The sequence below is a fragment of the Doryrhamphus excisus genome, linkage group LG7 (genome assembly GCF_037039965.1).
Source record: "Doryrhamphus excisus strain RoL-2023G ecotype Guam linkage group LG7, RoL_Dexc_Guam_v1.1, whole genome shotgun sequence".
In the NCBI taxonomy this organism is placed as follows: Eukaryota; Metazoa; Chordata; class Actinopteri; order Syngnathiformes; family Syngnathidae; genus Doryrhamphus; species Doryrhamphus excisus.
In genome coordinates this window covers 21,710,775-21,724,253 of record NC_136363.1, presented here as the reverse complement: position 1 = coordinate 21,724,253, position 13,479 = coordinate 21,710,775, and the positions used below count along the sequence as shown (strand labels likewise).

The 13,479-nt window shown below is 52.0% G+C and overlaps 4 protein-coding genes across 5 annotated transcripts; 2 read left to right on the top strand and 2 right to left on the bottom strand.

Moving 5' to 3' along the window:
- Positions 1–400: 400 nt before the first annotated feature.
- rpl22l1 (ribosomal protein L22-like 1) lies at positions 401–1,618 on the top strand. Its single transcript, XM_058060496.2, has 4 exons — positions 401–425; positions 892–1,005; positions 1,212–1,333; positions 1,408–1,618. Exons 1-4 carry the CDS (start codon positions 417–419, stop codon positions 1,550–1,552), a joined length of 390 nt encoding a protein of 129 aa, XP_057916479.2. The 5' UTR covers positions 401–416; the 3' UTR covers positions 1,553–1,618.
- Positions 1,619–1,762: 144 nt separating this feature from the next.
- On the top strand, positions 1,763–5,824 carry slc7a14b (solute carrier family 7 member 14b). The gene is made up of 8 exons (XM_058060445.2): positions 1,763–2,395; positions 2,479–3,445; positions 3,506–3,742; positions 3,829–4,046; positions 4,241–4,387; positions 4,463–4,671; positions 4,737–5,443; positions 5,514–5,824. The coding sequence occupies exons 2-8, from the start codon at positions 3,145–3,147 to the stop codon at positions 5,822–5,824; spliced, it is 2,130 nt and encodes a 709-aa protein (XP_057916428.2). The 5' UTR covers positions 1,763–2,395; positions 2,479–3,144.
- A 396-nt stretch (positions 5,825–6,220) lies between these two features.
- Positions 6,221–7,280, bottom strand: cldn11b (claudin 11b). Its single transcript, XM_058060450.2, has 3 exons — positions 6,837–7,280; positions 6,602–6,766; positions 6,221–6,508 (listed from the first exon to the last, which is right to left on the bottom strand). Exons 1-3 carry the CDS (start codon positions 7,060–7,062, stop codon positions 6,246–6,248), a joined length of 654 nt encoding a protein of 217 aa, XP_057916433.2. The 5' UTR covers positions 7,063–7,280; the 3' UTR covers positions 6,221–6,245.
- A 184-nt stretch (positions 7,281–7,464) lies between these two features.
- On the bottom strand, positions 7,465–13,339 carry phc3b (polyhomeotic homolog 3b). 2 transcript variants are annotated; one of them, XM_058060443.2, is made up of 12 exons: positions 12,822–13,339; positions 11,537–12,068; positions 11,289–11,441; positions 10,990–11,070; positions 10,708–10,903; positions 9,551–10,432; positions 9,199–9,491; positions 8,925–9,087; positions 8,742–8,853; positions 8,554–8,674; positions 8,074–8,395; positions 7,465–7,994 (listed from the first exon to the last, which is right to left on the bottom strand). In XM_058060443.2, the coding sequence occupies exons 2-12, from the start codon at positions 12,047–12,049 to the stop codon at positions 7,840–7,842; spliced, it is 2,991 nt and encodes a 996-aa protein (XP_057916426.2). In that variant the 5' UTR covers positions 12,050–12,068; positions 12,822–13,339; the 3' UTR covers positions 7,465–7,839. The 2 variants fall into 2 exon arrangements, with proteins under 2 accessions (XP_057916426.2, XP_057916427.2); XM_058060444.2 differs by lacking the exon at positions 10,990–11,070.
- Between the last annotated feature and the right edge of the window lie 140 nt (positions 13,340–13,479).

The window sequence follows — 13,479 nt, the reverse complement described above, 5'->3', positions numbered from 1 at the left end:
TTTGTTATGGGTTTGGGAATAGCAGATGCATAAGTCAGTCAGCCTGAAGCAAAATGTAAGACTGCAAGATTGATGAATCATTTTTCCCTCAGACCTGCATGAACAATTGAACATAATAGTAGAGCACCTGTGGATCCAGTGACTCAGACAGTGGAGGAAGGGTGATTCACAGGGTGTGTTCAGGCTCTATTTGACCTTTGGAATGTCTATAAACAAACACATTTTGTGCAGTGAAAACGATCTGAGTCGATCAAAACAATTACTACCGAAATCTTAGATTAAACAAATATGGACTTATTACAATAAAACAGAATTCTCATGTTTATTTCTGTTGCGCTGACCATATTAGGTAAGACGCTTGGTGTGACATTCGTTTCGTCACATCCGTACCTCCCTTTCCGGTCCTTCTGTCAAAAATGGCGCCGGTAAGCCCGGACCTCTCCGATCGACTTAAGTTATTTTATTAATATTAACACTTTGTTTAACACTTTGAAAACCGCTAACCACACACGCTGGCAATTTCATAGCAAAATCCTATTTTTTAGCGCGCTTAATATGATTTTAAGCCGTCCAAGGAAGCTAGCTAGTATCGTTAGCCTAGTTAGCAGTGTTAGCTTGACATTAGCGGCACACGTGTCCCTTCTGTAGAAGGCAAAAGGGCTTAGCAACAATGCAATAGCATTAGAACTTCCCCAGGCTACTATTCAGTTGGTGCTTGATTCATGCGTGTTAATATCTTTTATCATCTTCACATTAAGTTTACTGAGTTCCTCGTGTGCCTCGTTTGAAATTACATTTCCTATGTGGGTAGAACTGTGGTAGTGCTGGTATAGATATTTCGGTATAAATTAAGTCCCAGTGCTCTGAGCTGCCCATTTTGTGACGTCACAGATCCGTCATAAGAAGCAGCCTGTCACCAAGAAGAGCAAAAAGGGACCTGGGTGGAAATTCACCCTGGACCTGACCCATCCTGTGGAGGATGGCATCCTGGACTCGGCCAACTTTGTAAGTTTTTGCATCCTCCAACCAACCCATAATCCTCTTGTAAAACTACTGATTTCACTCTGTGAAATCCAGTCTGGAACGACTATACTTATAATTCAGTGGTCTTAGCAGGCTGCTAACGGTGCGTCCGGACTAGGGCACCATTCCCTAGCTCCCCTGCTGCTAGGGTTCTCTTCCCTAGTGTGTCACTGTGCTCTGCCCAATAGGAGACATTCCTTAAAGAGAGGATCAAGGTCAACGGGAAGACGGGCAATCTGGCCAACATCGTGTCGGTCGGCCGCATAAAGAACAAAATCAACATCACGTCAGAGAAGCAGTTTTCCAAAAGGTGGAGTGGACATAAACCATTTGCACTCAGCACATTTCATACTTTGCGGTACTGACAATTCGCCTTGCCGACAGGTATCTAAAATACCTGACAAAGAAATACCTGAAGAAGAACAACCTCCGTGATTGGTTGAGAGTGGTGGCGTCTGACAAGGAGACGTACGAGTTGCGCTACTTCCAGATTAGCCAGGATGATGAAGAGTCCGATGCAGACGAGTAGACTGTTATTCCTTTTTGTTGTGTGGAAAATTACACAATAAATTTTGAGTAAAGAAAGTCACATTTCTGCTCAGTGTTTTTTTTTATTACAGTGCAGTCAAGGGCCAGAAGATGGCGCCAAAGATCAAGGTCAACTACTATTTCCTGCAGACAGCCAACAGGTCTTTTATGATTATCTTAATGTCAGCATTTAAATTCATGTTATGAACTGTAGGGGGGGTAATTTAAAGAAATCACATACTCTATTTCATTGCCAGATTGAGGCAAAGTACTAGGAACAACTGTTGGGTTTCTGATAATTTTTCATCCACCCGTTGGGATGTTGGAACATGCTTGTATGTCCACAAAGGTTGCGCTCCTGGTCTTTAACAGAACCGACTAAAAGAGAAAGCACTTGACTGGCGTCAGCTGCTGTTTGGATGAAGTCCCACCAGCTCATCTGTTGCCCATCAAGGGTGCAGCTTCAGGAATGCTCCGGCTTTAGTGTCTCACGGCAATATTCTCACTTGTGCCTTTTCTAAAGTATACATGAGCGTAGTGTCTGCTTCTGTCCAAGTTCTGACATGTAAGTGACTGTACCGGCGTTCCCTTTGTGGTGTTGCAGGTGTCATGTGACCTTGCAGGTCATCTGACTCTTTGTGTCAGGTTACTGGCGGAGGACAACAGCAGCAGTGAATCCCACAATGTCGAAAATGAACACAATTCAGTTGACTCTTACATTTTCTTTGCACGTGAAGCTTGTGGGAACTTCCTCCTCACACACACGCAGTACAGAAATGTTGGCAAAGACACGCCCCCTTTCAGTCTCAGGTGTTGTGGTCACATGATGTCAGCCTTTCAGCAGGTGAGCGTTATTAACCCACTTATGTCCACATTTTTTGTTTGTGATATTTATAAGGTGTTCACTTGTAGTCAATGTTGTTGCAGGTTGGGGATGAATTTTTGAGGGCGTCGCTCCCTTTTGTGACACGAAAGCTGATCTGTTGTCTTCATGAATGTTTCAGAGAGCGAGTCTCGCTCTGTCAAGTGAAGAGAACGGCCGATGGTTTGTATTCCTTCATTCGTTTCTTTATTCATCCTTCCATCCATCCACCTCACGGCCACAGGTAAAGTGTTCTTTCTGTCAACATTTTATACTCTGCAACTTCACTAAGATGTCATTGCTGGTGGGTTTGTGGTGGTTATAGCAATTAGACATCTCCTTGTGTAGTATTTTTTATATGTATCAGAAGTGTAATCAAGCCCTGATGCTTTTGCATGTGTCTGTAGCTTTAATGCTAATGAGCTGCCCTGTGTGTCTCCAAGAAGCCCTCACTGTAGTGATGTGGGAAATCACTGATTTCATCACTGATCTGTTGCTGAATAAAATTCAATCCGGTTTCATACCGTATTTACCGTAGTGAGGGAAATGACAGACATGTAACACCTCCCTCCAAACCAGAAGGGGGCAGTATAGCTAAAAACTCTTAATTGATGCTTTCAACCCCTCCACTACCCCACCCCCACACCCTGAATTCAGGTTACTGGTGGATGGTGTCAAAGCGAGAGTGACAGCCCTGACAAACACGCATCAGACAGTTTGTGGGCGTGGCCATGGCGGCATGGTTGGCCCGGGTGTCCTGGGCAGACGCCTGGCACGACATGTACACGCGGCTGCTGCGCACCAAGCCTGTGGGCTCCATGGCTCTCAGCTGCGACGACCTCAACGAACTGGACGACAGCTCAGGGGTTGGACTGGCCAAGGTCCTGACCACCGTGGACCTGGTGTCCCTGGGGGTGGGCAGCTGCGTGGGAACTGGGATGTATGTAGTGGCTGGGCTGGTCGCCAAGGCGATGGCCGGGCCAGGCGTTATCCTGTCCTTCATCATTGCCGCTATGGCGTCCATTTTGTCAGGTGAGTCCCACCTTATGTTCTTGTCGCCTTTCCCCCTCTGATTGGTCCTGTCTCCTCCAGGCGTGTGCTACGCCGAGTTCGGCGTCCGTGTTCCCAAGACGACAGGCTCGGCCTACACATACAGCTACGTGACTGTCGGTGAATTTGTGGCCTTCCTGATTGGCTGGAATCTGATCCTGGAGTATCTGATTGGCACGGCGGCAGGGGCGTCGGCCCTAAGCAGCATGTTTGACTCTCTGGCCAATCACAGCATCAGCAACTACATGGTCACCCACCTTGGGACGCTTAGAGGACTAGGTTGGTGCACCACATGGACCAGAACAGTTTAACTTTTACTTGCACTTCCATTTTCCGCCTTTTTCCTGAATCTTAATCCATCCCAGGCAAAGGTGAGGACACCTACCCCGACCTGCTGGCCATGTTCATCGCCCTGCTCGTCACAGTCATCATCGCCCTCGGTGTGCGCAACTCCGTGGGCTTCAACAATGTCCTGAATGTGGTCAACATGGCGGTTTGGGTCTTCATCGTGCTGGCCGGTCTCTTCTTCCTGTCTGCCAAGAACTGGGAGGGCGGCATGTTTCTGCCCTACGGCTGGTCAGGGGTGAGTTATTGAAGAACCTCCTTGGCACCTCTGACCTGCTGCTATCTACATCAGCCTCCTTCATGAAGGACAGTAAAAATGTATATAAAATGAAGCTTGCTTTGCTGCACGCCTTAAAAGTATGTAAGTTTGGTCACATAAGGGGGTGGAGCTAGAGTACTGATATGATGTAATGATTGGTCACACGCGGTCAGGTGATGCGAGGGGCAGCGACCTGCTTCTACGCCTTCATCGGCTTTGACATCATCGCCACCACAGGAGAGGAGGCGCAGAACCCCAACACCTCCATCCCATACGCCATCACCGCCTCGCTGGTCACGTGTCTCACCGCCTACATGTCGGTCAGTATAACTGTTAGCACGCTTTGTCGTCATTGGTCAGAAGCGACCCCTCCCACCCCTTCTTGCCTTCTCTAGGTGAGCGTGATCCTGACCCTCATGGTTCCCTACGACCTGATTGACAGCTCGGCTCCTCTCATGGAGATGTTTGCTGTGCACGGCTTCCTGTGGGGGAAGTACACGGTGGCGGTGGGCTCCATCGCCGGGCTCACCGTGTCCCTGCTGGGCTCGCTCTTCCCCATGCCGCGGGTCATCTACGCCATGGCTCGGGACGGCCTGCTCTTCAGGTGAGCGGAACCCAGAATCACAAACTCTCCAGAGCAACCCCGCTCATGTCCGTGTCATCGTGCAGGGCCCTGTCGCACGTTTCGGCGCTCACGCACACCCCGGCGGCTGCCTGCGTGGCTTCGGGGAGTCTGGCGGCGCTGCTCGCTCTGCTGGTGAGCCTGAGCGACCTCATCGAAATGATGTCCATCGGCACCCTGCTGGCGTACACTCTGGTGAGCGTGTGCGTGCTGGTGCTGCGCTATCAGCCTGAGGAGATGGAGGACGGTCGCCATGACGACTTGGAGCAGCATATTCCCGCCAAAGATGACCTGGAGGCTGATGGCTCCTCCTATCACGGCGAAGAAGACTTCCACACTGGGGATGCCTCGCTGCTGCAAAGGCTGCTGGGAGGTCATTACTACACCGTGCGAGCCCGTCTCGGTGTACCCGATGCGTCGGCACGCCCCACGGCTGTGACAGGGCGCACGGTGACCCGCTGCACCCTCCTCTTCTTCTTCCTGTCCTTCCTGCTGTGGACCACCGTCATATTTGGCGTGGAGCAAGGAGCAGGGGTGGGCGCTGTCGTCTCAGGCCTGACAGCGGCGCTCATAACGGGCTCCTTGGCGAAGCTTTTAATTACCATCTTACAGCAGCCAGAAAGTGGGCGGAGCTTGCCCTACATGGCGCCCTGTGTGCCATTTGTGCCCGCCGCAGCCATCTTGGTCAACAGCTACCTCATGCTCAAACTCTCACCTCTCACATGGGCGAGGTTCTCCATCTGGTGCGTCATCGGTAAGTTTGGAACACGCAAAGATGCGGTTGCTATGGTTACCTAATTGTGCTGCTGCAACCATACGTTCAGGTCTGCTGATCTACGCCTGCTACGGCGTGTGGCACAGCACGCTGGAGATCAACGCCCGCGAGGAGCAGGCACACTCCAGCTCCTATCAGCGCTTCGATGACCACTTGGACGACACCTTCACCGCCGACGATGACCTGTATCCCCCTGAGCAGGATGAGGCATCCTACCAGGGCTGGGCCGCACCCCAGGAGAGGCGCTCCCGCTACCAGCACGACGACGGGGAGGACAATGGCGGATACCAGTGTGGTCCTGCAGGCCAACACACAACTTGGGGGCAGAGCAATCACGGCTTTGATGACGAGGAGGACTGACTCAGTAAGCCGTCATGATGAGCAGGAGGACCTGAAGGTGGGGTTTGTAAGATCTCCTTTTGACCACATTTTATACCATAAATGCTCCAATGCATGCCAATCAATGCGGCTCCGAGAACATGGTCGACATAAGCACATCATCGCCTGGGTCCCATACGCCCCCCCCTTAGCTTGCGTTTTACTGTGTTGTACATTTGATGCTTGGTTTGCTTGGCTGGATGTGGTGTCGTTTTCCTCCGAAAGAATAAATGAGTGAATTGGTGGTCAAAATTTTTATTTTTTGCAGAGTATTACTGGTAAAAAAAAAAATCCAATAGATGCAATATCATTTTTCATGCATTAATTAGAGCCATGTTGCTAAATTGCGAGAACGACATTTACTTCTGGAGCTAATTAGCATGAACATCTCGGCCACGCGCCCTCACACATGTTCGCTCTTGGCGTGGTTGGCCGGACGGTCCATTACGACGGCGCCCCCTCGCTGTCTGGAGTAGAAGAAGCTGCTCTCCCTGCTGAAGGCCCCCGGGTCGGTGGGGGCGTGGCAACACAAAACCACAGAGCCGCCCAGGAAGCAGAGTGCCACGCCCACCCAGCCGGTGTAGAGCGAGAAGCCGAATGACATCAGAGCCTCATTTTGGTGAGCGCCAATGGGGAACCAGACGGTGGACACCAGGCCGCAGACCCCTGGAGGACATTTCCATTTTGGTAAGTTGTCATACAGAAACGCACACTAAAATGTTTTTTTAACAGACAGTGCTGTCAAGACTTATTCCTCACCCATAAGCAGTAAGAGGCTGCCGCCCACCCTGGCCCGCCGCTGCTTAATGGTGGAGGAGTCATGCAGCAGCCGCACACAGGAAGTGGACATGAGGACCAACAGCATGGCGGGAAGCCCCAGAAGACACGCACACACCATCAAAGCGCGGGATGTCTGGATGTAAGCTGAAAGAAACGGAGAAAGAACACAGGTAATCACACTTTATCCTAACACCCCGCCCCCTTCTTGTGTTACCAGGCAGATTAAGGGTCTGGCTGAGGGCGGCGCAGTGGTAAAGGGCGGGAGAGATGACGCACTCGGCCCACAGGCCGCGGGACCCCAGCTCGTCCATGCGGACACAGGTGGCCACGGTGTAGTCGCAGGTTCTGACCCAGTCGTTGGTGGCCGTGGCCACGATGAGGCCCACCCAACCCGCGCAGCTCGCCACACTTCCGCTCACCTGCCTGCACGTGTGCGCCATGTTGTACCCTGGATTGAAGTGAGTAACAAAAAAAAAAAAATCCAAATGTACTAAAACTTTAAATTCAGAACCCTAAAATCAACAAACACAAGAATAATAGAAAAGTCCTTAGTTGGATTCCAGTCCCGAATATCCCTGAGGTGTCCACTAGTCCCGTTAGCACTGACTGGACTGGACTGCCCCGCGAGGAAATGCCTGACTTTTCTTTTTATGGGTGGGTGGTGCTAGATAACCTGAAGCAGACATAGAAAGCCAAGACAGATGTTTCAAAGCATGAAAAAATGTCTTTTGAATGCATAATAACCTTATCTCACCTGCCTTTAAGGGGCCCCCTTTGTCGCCCTCTTGTGGCGCAACCGAGGAAACTAAACCAGTATTAGATTTATGTCGACTCCTAAAATGTAGCTTTAGTTGCTTTATTAAATATTTTCAAGCAAGATAGCATAAAAATGTGACAAAGACGCCAGTCTCCCTCGTGATAGTGACTTTTTTTCTTGTCCAGAATATAGCAATATAAAACATTACATCTTCATGAATCACGTACAAAGTTCACCTATTATTTTTTTGTACACACAGTTATGGTATAGCTACAGGATAGATTTGTCGTGGGATGTCACAGTCTAAAAAAAAACAAAAAAAACTAAATCATATATATTAAATGTTGAAAATCCTTCAAGTGTACACTTCTCCAGCAGCTTGTCCGATATACACAAATGACAAAAATGTGCCTCGTGCTACAGTCTTGGTGCTTCTTCAAAACCATGATGCCCCGCCCCCTCACTGGTTCTTAAGCGCATTGATGTGAGCGCAGATCTTGAGCGCGGGTCCCAGCTTGATGTTCATGCTGGTCATGAGGTGGTCCTCCGTCAGTAGCAGCAGAGCTTGGCCGTCGATCTCCTGCAGCCTGAAGGCGTCGGCCACCTCGCTGCAGCCTGCACGAATCGCAAACGTCACGCACACGTTACATTGTAACACTAGGTGTGTGTGTGTGTGTGTGTGTGTGTGTTTTACCTGGCAGGGTGCGAATGAAGGACGTAACTTCCTCAACACTCCACTGGCAGGGGGTGGGCTTAAAGGTGCTTGTGGGCGTGGTCACGACAGACCTCATTCTCCCCGCTGCCACTTGAGTCTCTATCCTAGTTGTCATGGCGACTGCTGGATCCTCCTCCACTTCATCGTCATCTTCCTCCTCTTCTTCCCCTCCTGCCTCCATATCTTCCTCCTCTTCCTCTTCGTCCTCCTCCTCGTCCTGTTCCTCTTCCTCCTGTGCTGATATGACCTTCTCTTCCTTGGCGTCTTTTTCACGGCGCCCGGCGCTCCACAGGTCACGAGGCTGTGGAGAGGGTACTTTTAACTGGTGCAATTTCACTAATGGCCACTAGATGTTAGCAAAGCTGCTAATTGAGGTGAAATGTAGGAGGAGCTAATTTGCTTTTATTGACTGCGCCCACAATTCCCCACCTCCTGTTAGCAACTGAGGTGTTTCCTTACCAGTCGCAGTAAGAGAGGTTTCCCAGGCACTGACTGCGCCCTGTTCAGGACCGGGCGAGGCCTCTCTGTGCGGCTTCCTGCACTGAGTGCCCGCAAACGTTTCGTCAGACGGACGTTGAACCTGCCACAGAAAACACATGTGACGCTGTCACCGTGTCACATCCCGCCTTTTGTTTCTGGAGTCTCACCCTCGGGCACAGGAAGTGGAGCAGAAGCGCTTGGACCGCATGAAGTTGTGGGCGTGGCCTCTCTTGCCGCAGAACTGGCAGTGCAACACAGTCCGGTCCCGGTGGCCCGATCCTGGATGGCAGAATAGACGCTGAATAAAACCCAACGTGTTTTAATATGTTGAAAAGCCAATGAAAACGTACGCGTCGCCACTTCGTCCGTGTCTCCACCCTCCTCGTCGGAGTCGCTCGAGTGTGCGGCTGGTTCCGAGGCCTCCGTCACAGGAAGCGCCGCCTTGCCATTGGTCCCGTTCACTTCCTGGGGCTGGGTGGCCTGCTGAGGGAGCAGCAGTGACGAGCGGTTCACCTGCACGATGGTGACAAGATGCGTCAGATGACATGTCAATCATGTCCGAGGACCTGCCCCCTTTCACTTCAATCTCGTTAGTTTGTTCCGAGTGCGTGTGTGTGTGCGTACAGGAAAAGGTTGGAGCCCCTCCTGGATGACAAATCCCTCAACCAGGTGGGTCAAGACCTCCCGGCCTTCAGGCCACGCCCTTGGCTCCCAGGTACCACCCACTTGCTGGCTGTCCAGCTCCTCTTCTGATTGGTCAGGAGGTTCAGGTTCTATTTGTGTTCCACCCAGTGTTTGCTTCCCATTGCTGTCCTTGTGTGTTGATTGGCTGAGGTTGACCGGTTTGGGCGGGGCCTCGGTGGAGGAGCCAATGAATGGCGAGGTGGGCGGAGACTGTGAGGAGAGGCTTGACAACGCTGCAAGCGGTACACACGGTTAGCACAAGTCCACGCAACATAATCGGGTCGGATCGTACCTGAATGGTTGTCGGACTGGGTGGACATGTTCTCACAGATGTCCAATTGGTTCGGGTTCTGGAGGTCTTGAGGAAACTCTGGAGATGGATTCTGGACTGGAAGTGGCTCTGAAACCAGATTTGTGATGGTTTCCGGTTCTGGCTTGGAGTCTTTGACCGTTCCTGATGTTTGAGTGACAGGTGGAGAGGTCTCCGAATGATTCATGGCAGCTTCTCCTTCCTCTTCCACCTCCATCTTCCGGTCCTCGCCTCCATCTGGCCTCTCACTCTGACCTTCTTCTGTCACGTCCATGTCCTCCCCTCGTTCCCCTTCTTGCTCCTTCCCAGTGAGGAGGCGAGTGTCCTTCTCTCCCTCCGTCTTGTCTCCTTCCTCCTCATCTTTGTGTCTTTGGTCATTTTCAGCAACTCTTCCTTCTTCTTTTAATCCTCCTGGCAGCTCCTCGCTCTTCTTGTCCCCTCCCCCTTTAGGGCTCAGTGTCTGTGGCAGCAGGCGGGGAGGCGACGTGGGGCTTTGAGGAAGGGGAAGCACTTCCTGTCCACTCAAAGTCCTCTTTGATTGACTGCGCGGCTCAGGCGATGCTACTGCTGGTGCCGCAGACGTTTTGGGGAAAGACGACGGCGGTTGGCGAGCTGAAGAGAGAGCGATGATTTGTAGCTGCCTGGATGCGGACGGCGATGTCTGGAAGGAGGCGGGGAGGCCGCCGAGTTGGGATTGGCTGGTGCCGAGCTTGCTTTGGGACGAGGAGCAGCTCTTGAATCCCACGGCGGACGCCTGGGAGGCCGTGGTCATGGTCTGAAGAGGTAAAGGGATCCTCGGGGACGCCGCCCTCACGCAATGAAGCCTCGGCCGGAGAGGGACGGCTCGAACAGGAGAGTAGAGCGCTTCACAAAAGGAAAGACAGAACTACTGTAAAAACCTTATTGGATGAACTCATTTAGTGTGCAGGATCTCTAATGACCCCCAAAAGAACCTTAAAGAGCTGTGGCTGTAGATAAACTCCACAAGATGGCAGTAGCTGTATTTGAAGAGGCTTTAGCTACCTCTGCATGCAAATGTCGGTGTCACTTGCTGAACTCATCATGCACCTTACCGTGATTAAACATTGGTCATAACTGGTGTATTTTGACCTGACACGATAGAATCCTTTGGGACCTACTTGGAGGTGGCACAGCGAGGTGGCGACCGGGCGTGGCTGAGCTCTCTGTTGCCGCGGTGCTGGGCGGCGGTCGTGGACGCAGAGGAGGGAATAACGCCGTTTGAGGCCGAGAGAGGGGAGGCGGCAACGAGGAGGGGGGCTTGAGACGAAGAGAGGGTGGAATGGTGACCGGGGGCCTCAAGGTGAGATTCTGGAGCTGGAAAAACAGGCGGGAAGACATAAAGTTCAATACTTTGGCAAAAATGCTGAGAGGGGGAGAGTTGTTGTGGTCTGCCGGTTCACCTGAGCGGAGGCGGGGTTAGCGGAGGAGGGAGCAGAAGAAGAGGAGGGAGGGCCAGGTCGCATAGTGGATGTGAGAATGAGCTGCAGGAAGAAGGAATGAAGCAAAGAGGAAGGAGGAGAGCCACTTAGGGGACAACCACTACATTTCATTCAACGTTATACATTCAACTTAAAGCTGGAGGTACCGCTCCTCCTTTGGTTCGGGCTTGAATGTAGCAGAAACTCTCTAATGCTGCCTTCACTGTCACCATGGACACACCAGCATCCCCATGTGACATTTGCGTGTGCTTTTTGTTTACCATCTGAGCTCGTAGCAGCACCTGGTCTTGTCCAGCCCCCTTGGGACCTTTCCCCAGGAGCACGGCCTGCTGGGACGCCCTCTGCCTGATGGCGCTGGGGCTCTGATTAGCTCGCACAGTGCCGGCGGAGCTCACCGGTTGAGGCTGAGACGCCTACAGAGAATGCACCATGTTTCAAGAGGTTGGGAACAGAACTGATGACATTTCGAGGTATTTGGGGAAAAGTGATGAGATAAATGGAATGCTACCTGTCTCCCAGGTGGACTGGCCGGGGTGTGGAAGGGTGTGATTGTGTTGGAGGTTGTCGTGGGAACGGTCCTGGGGTTCCCATTGGTCAGTGTGGTGGACGTCTTGGTGGTCACTGTAGAAGAAGCAGCAGTGGTAGAAGACGTGGTGACATCACCAGAGGAGGAAGGAGGAAGTGGAGAGCTCGGGGTTGTCTTGGAGGCAGCGGGAAGGATGGGCCGAGCGTAGGTGCGCAGGGTGGTGCTCGCCGTGGGTGTCAGTTTGGGCGGCGCAGGGACGAGGATGTGAGGGGAGGCGGTCCTAGCCGCTGCCGCCACCGTCTTGGGTGCCGAGAGGGAGGGGGCCGGAGTGAGAGGGGGAGGCGGCGAGGAGGTGACGGGCGTTTGCGAGGGCGCCGGGGAGTCCAGCAGCATGGGGTTGGGCGTGAGGCGAGGAGGGCTGGGCGTGGGGAGGGCGGAGGAGTCGGAGGCGGGTCCATGTTCCGATTGGCTCGGACCAACCAGCTCCTTGTCCATTATTCAAGACTTTAGCAGGCTGGAACACACAAACAAAAGACGATTACTTTTTTTCTCTAATACAAATACAAATTCTGTTTAAGTCCCGCCTTTCTGTCCTGTCATTGGCTGGCTTTTTGGTGACCATTGATGCATATTTGAGCAAAATCAAAACATATCATTTGCTCAGCAAATGTACGTATATGAACCAAAGTTCCTGTTTGGTAGTGTGGGAGAGATTGATTAAGATTATTATCTGCTGTTTCGATATTGTCGACCGAAATACTTTAGAATTCTGCAGCTGTTTAGTTGAGTAACTCCAAATTACCGTAATGTATTCTGCATTACGTTCATGCACACTGGCAATTTTGGATGCGCGCACATCCAACGTTGATGGACGATAACACATAAATAGACGGCGGCTTGCACACAATTCATACAACAGCCGTTTGCGCACTGACGGCCATCGTTTTTGTCGTTCACACAGTTTCTAAAAGATGATTGTTAGCAGCATAACATTAAAACAACATGGCGGTTTTGTGCGAAACAGACATCTGCACGGCCACTTGTAGCCTCCCCCCCGCTTGTGCACACCTGGTTGCGGGGCAATACGCGTGATTCTAAGCAGGCTGACAGGCAGGTGCACGTCCACGCACGGCGGTCAGATGCTGACGTGTGATGTGGACGCAGACTGACAGACGCAATACAAAAGGGGGAGAAAAAAAAACATGGAGGCAGGCCTCAGCTAGCGGAAGTGTCACGGTGATAACAACACCGAGGTCGCTCTTCTTACCTCCCTCTATCAGCGTGCCGCGGCCGGGTCCTCCATCGGAAGCAGAGTGCATGTTTTTATCCGTGTGGCTCCAGGTGATGATGGACGCGTGTGACGACTTCACTTCCCCGGCTGACAAGCGGCACCAGCGGCGGCCAAATGCACGTCAGCCAGCCGCAACACACACCGTAGTCACCCACCCACCGCCTCCTTAGGTCACCCGCCTCCTCGTCTGTGACTGGCTGCTCGGAGCAAAGTTAGGCCTGGCGCTGGTCGCTCCTTGCTGGCTTCATGATGGCCTCCAGGGGCGGAGGGGGCGGAGGAGCTCGTCAGTCCGCCATTCTTTCTCTCTCTCTCTCTCCCTCTCTCAAACTCGCTCCACACCTGCCCTGGCAGGAGGCGTGAAAACAGCCTGCCCGAGGCTCTGTGAGGCGGAGAGAAGTGTCAACTCGGCCCGCTAGTGGAGCTCCGGTGACGGGAGGTTTATGTTCACTGAGGCGGAACAGCACCACTCACAGCTCCGGAGGACTACCAGAAATAATCGAGGAGACTTTCGCTTCTTGTCGCGCATTAACTTTTTCTTTAAAATCACGTCAGTTCCAAACCGGAAGTAAACATAGCAATGCCCATGCTAAGGCTAATTTCATTCATTGATGTTACTACACATTCATTCACATCA